The 4,814-nt window shown below is 32.5% G+C and overlaps 1 protein-coding gene across 1 annotated transcript; it reads left to right on the top strand.

Moving 5' to 3' along the window:
* Nucleotides 1-158: 158 nt before the first annotated feature.
* On the top strand, nt 159-4,023 carry LOC105254083 (kinesin-like protein KIF3A). Its single transcript, XM_011262573.3, has 9 exons — nt 159-346; nt 772-1,190; nt 1,406-1,596; nt 1,668-1,807; nt 1,913-2,110; nt 2,277-2,662; nt 2,803-3,220; nt 3,418-3,543; nt 3,691-4,023. Exons 1-9 carry the CDS (start codon nt 332-334, stop codon nt 3,826-3,828), a joined length of 2,031 nt encoding a protein of 676 aa, XP_011260875.1. The 5' UTR covers nt 159-331; the 3' UTR covers nt 3,829-4,023.
* Nucleotides 4,024-4,814: the final 791 nt, after the last annotated feature.

Below are 4,814 nucleotides of genomic sequence, written 5' to 3'. Positions count from 1 at the left end.
AAATTTCAATCTAACAGAAAGACATTAATCTATCGGTAACGTAGGCTAATCTTCAATAATGTAGATAAACTAGATGTTCCCTTTATCTGTTACTGATACTTTGACTTTGCAGTTATCATAGGAAAGATGGCCTCAGCTGTCCGTAAGCTTGGCGAATCTAGTTAGACTCGTGTAATCGCGGGTCGCGACAACCGCAAGCATCGATCCATCTGTTTACGGAGGTCGTCTGCTACGACTGCCCGACGTTCTTTGACGTGTCGCTTGACGTTTACGAATTATGCTGTGAGAAAAGCGCGCTTTTATGTGACTCTTGCGGGTAAACGGATCCGCGATGCCAGGGACCGAAGTTAGTATTACTCTGCGAAACAAATATTATCAGGTCAATGATGAATTCTCCTGACAGTTTTCAACGTCAAATTCGATCGCGAGTCTGCAACCAAGGCAGAATTTCCGCCCAATATTTATTTTATTATTAATTAATCTAGTTCAGTATTATTATTTAAATAATAATATTAATAATAATAATAGTAATCATACTTTCATAAATATTTGTATTATTAATATAAGATATAAGTTTTTATTTACACTAATTAAGTTTATACATATTAATATATACAGTGGATTTTCAATATTTTGCATCTTGTTATTGGAATTTGCTATAGCTTATGTACACTTATTAATTATTGTATCAAGAGTTGTAGATTTCTAGAATTAGATAACATTATATATTTTAGAAGGTAAGATCTGTTCTTATGAAGTACGATGTTTCAGGATAGCACGACAGAATTAGGAGAAATAGAAAATGTCAGGGTGGTTGTGCGAGTTCGACCGTTAAGCAGCAAGGAGTTGGATACCCATTCGAGGAATATAATAGATGTGGATGCCCTGAATGGCGAGATCACTATAGAGAATCCAAATGCAGCGCAAGGAGAACCACCTAAAGTCTTTTCCTTCGATGCAGTATTCGACACAGATTCAACCCAGGTGGACATTTATAATGAGACTGCTAGGCCTATAGTGGACAAGGTGCTGCAGGGCTACAATGGAACGATTTTTGCATATGGCCAGACTGGCACTGGCAAGACATACACTATGTCTGGTGCTAAGACCTCACCTCAAGCTAGAGGAATTATTCCAAATACATTTGCACACATTTTTGGACACATAGCTAAAGCTGATGAAAACCAAAAGTAAGATATTACATGCTGTCAGAAACCAAAAAATGTGATATATAATAACATAAAGATGAGACTGTTATTATTTTATAAAATAATATCATATAATTCTATGAAACATATATTTCTCGAGGCAACTTATAATTACAATGCATGTAGTTAAGTTACTTCTGTTTGAATAAGTTTATATATTGATTGGATATTTAATAATTAGTGATTAATATTAATAGATTCCTCGTACGCGCGACATACTTAGAGATTTATAATGAAGAAGTCCGAGATTTGCTTGGGAAGGATCAAAATACTCGATTGGAAGTAAAAGAAAGGCCGGACATTGGAGTATTCGTAAAAGACTTGAGCGGATATGTGGTGAACAACGCCGACGATTTGGACCGCATAATGTCGCTCGGCAATAAAAATCGTGAGTAATAACAATGTATTATATTAATTGTTTAATATGTTAAAAGTACTTCTCTAAACTCATAAATGCAGGTGTTGTTGGGGCTACTGCCATGAATGTATCTAGCTCCAGATCCCACGCGATATTTACAATTACAGTCGAATCTAGTCAGATTGGTGAAGATGGAGAGCAACATGTAAAAATGGGGAAGCTTCATTTGGTGGATTTAGCCGTATGTATATATAATTTAATGAAATATTAAGACATTTTTTTAAATATAAATTTTATTTCAAACGTTTTCTCATGCCTATATATTTCCATATTTGTTGATTTTTAGGGATCAGAAAGACAAAGCAAGACAAAGGCGACAGGTCAGCGACTTCGCGAAGCTACTAAAATTAATTTGTCATTATCTACATTGGGGAATGTAATATCCGCACTGGTTGATGGACAAAGTTCTCACGTGCCTTACAGAAATTCCAAGCTAACCAGGTTGCTTCAAGATTCATTGGGTGGAAATTCGAAAACGTTGATGGTAAATATAATACAATATTTCATACATTATTTCATATATTTATTTTAAATAATTGAAAATTTATTATTTTAATATTTAATATTATGATTATGCAAGTCTACTTTTCAAGTCTAACATTATTAATACATTACTACAGTGTGCTAACATTATTAATACATTATTACAGTGTGCAAACATCAGTCCAGCGGATATAAATTATGATGAGACTATAAGCACTTTACGTTATGCGAATCGCGCGAAGAATATCAAGAATCGTGCGAGGATTAATGAGGATCCAAAGGACGCTTTGCTTCGTCAGTTCCAAGTCGAGATCGAACAGTTGCGTAAACAGTTGGAAGAGAACGGTGCGGAACTTTCGGAATCCGAAGAAGAATCCGAAAATTCGGAGGAATCGAAGGAAACAAAGCGAGATAAGAAGGCTAGACGGAGTCAAATATTGTCGATGGAAGAGTTGGAAAACAGAGACACAGATTCGACAGAGAAAATTGATAAAGCTGAAAGAGATGATAAAAGTCCAGTGGATAAAGATGTCATTGAATTGAAAAAGACTCAGTAAGTTTTGTGAAAATATAGAATACTTAAATAAGAGAAAAAAGATGATATTATAAAAATGATTTACAAAATTTACAATATAAAAATAACAAATTTAATTTAAGCATAGAAATTTTGAAGATTAAATACTTTAATTTCAGGAGCGAAAAGGAAGCCTTGCGGCAGAAGATGCAAAATTTGCAGAATAAAATTTTAGTAGGTGGCGAAAATCTGTTGGAGAAAGCAGAAGCTCAAGAACAATTGTTAGCGGCTGCGGCGATTGAACTTGAGCAACGAAAGAGCAGAGAAGAACAACTGAAGAAAGCTATTAAGGCAAAAGAGGCGGAACGCATCGACATCGAAGAGAAGTATTCGTCTCTGCAAGAGGAAGCGGCTGGAAAAACAAAAAAGTTGGCGCGTGTATATACGATGTTGATGTCTGTCAAGGCGGAGCTATCCGATTTGCAGCAGGAACATCAAAGAGAAATGGAAGGTTTATTAGAAGGTGTACGGGGAATCGGTAGAGAACTGCAACTACAGAATCTTATTGTGAATCATTACATTCCCGTTCAATATCAGGTATGTGAATATTTTAGTGCGAATTTTTCCAGATGATATAAAAGTAATTAAAATTTTTTTAAATCAATATGATTAAAATATTCAAATAGTGAACAAGGAGTCCGGAAAATATCCGTTAAAATTACATAACAATTAATTGGATATATTGTTCTTAATTTAAAAAAAAGAATTTTTAAATGTCTTTTTACACATTACAGACGATGATCAAGAGATATGTTCATTGGAATGAGGATATCGGAGAATGGCAATTAAAATGTGTAGCGTACACAGGAAACAACATGCGTAAAGCGCAAACTATATCATCGGCGGGAAATAATAAAGACGTAAAAAATTATTCATTTTATATATTATTTTAATTCTAGAAAAACAAATTTTTTTCAATATTATTCAGTAATATTTATTTTCCAAAATCTTGGCCAAAAAAGCTTAAAATGTTATAAAATATTACATAAAAATCTCTCTGTTTACAGGCAATACCGCCAGATATGTCGAACATATATCTCTCTTACAACACCGGAATAGACAATACATTCGTGCAACCGAAGAAAGTGCGGAGCCGATCTGGCGTTCCTCGACCAACTACGGCGCATCGACGTACACCACATTGAAGAAATCATGGAATCATAGAGGTTTATTTTTTCTTAAATCTTTTTCTTTTTTTGATCAATTTTTTGAGGAGATTTACACATCTATATTTGTTTGCATCATACTTCGCAATATTCTTCGATGTTCATATGTGTGATTAGAGATAATATTTATCTTAACGTTTTCGTCACGATATCATTTTTAAAGCTTTAAGATTTTTTAATACAGGTACAACATTTTTAACAAAGATTATCTACACAAATACAATTAATTGAGAATATATTTAACGGATCAGAAAATAATTAGGATAATCTAAAACACATTGCTTTCGAATTTATTTTGAAATATATAAGAGGCACAAGTATTTTATCTAAAAGTATTCAATTTTTTACTTTTATTTTAGAATATAATATAGTAAAAATATTCCAAAATGCAAGCACATACATATGTGTAAATTGTGTATTTAAATTATTAGAAATGCATTTTTTTATTTATTAACAATATATGTGAGATCAAGATTGTGAAAAATACAAGTCCGTTAGAAAAATGGAAACGTACTGTACCTGTGCAATGAAAAGAATTCGAAAGTTTGAGAAAATCGATAATATAAAATCATAATATATTTATGAATAGATTATGATATTTATGGATTTCGCTTAAAATCCGACATTCTTAAGAAAAAAAATTATTCTATATTTAGAAATTCGTATATATCTCTTTAATAGCTTTGTTTTCGCTATACTCTTCATAATTCCTTCGCGTCAAAAATTATACAAAGCGACAAGGACATAAACTAGAAATAATACAGTGCGTATATTTATAATTAATGTCGAGTATTAGTATCAAATAATCTCGATAGTGTTATGAATTTTTATTTGATAAAGTAACCATTTTTACGTAATCTAGTGATATTAGATTTGAAACAAGAGATTTTAGACAACGCAAATGTCTGAAATGTATCGTGAAAACGTCGGAAAGAGATGAGACATTTTTTTCAGATATTTTATAC

This window comes from Camponotus floridanus, unplaced genomic scaffold, assembly GCF_003227725.1.
Source record: "Camponotus floridanus strain SB8 unplaced genomic scaffold, Cflo_v7.5 scaffold54, whole genome shotgun sequence".
In the NCBI taxonomy this organism is placed as follows: domain Eukaryota; kingdom Metazoa; phylum Arthropoda; class Insecta; order Hymenoptera; family Formicidae; genus Camponotus; species Camponotus floridanus.
This window is presented reverse-complemented; position numbering and strand designations above follow the sequence as displayed.

Bases quoted from the DNA above. Each gene is read 5' to 3' on its own strand.
- LOC105254083 (XM_011262573.3), top strand. The intron at 1,191-1,405 runs GTAAGATATTAC...TAATATTAATAG, and splicing joins AAAGCTGATGAAAACCAAAA to ATTCCTCGTACGCGCGACAT. The intron at 2,663-2,802 runs GTAAGTTTTGTG...CTTTAATTTCAG, and splicing joins ATTGAATTGAAAAAGACTCA to GAGCGAAAAGGAAGCCTTGC.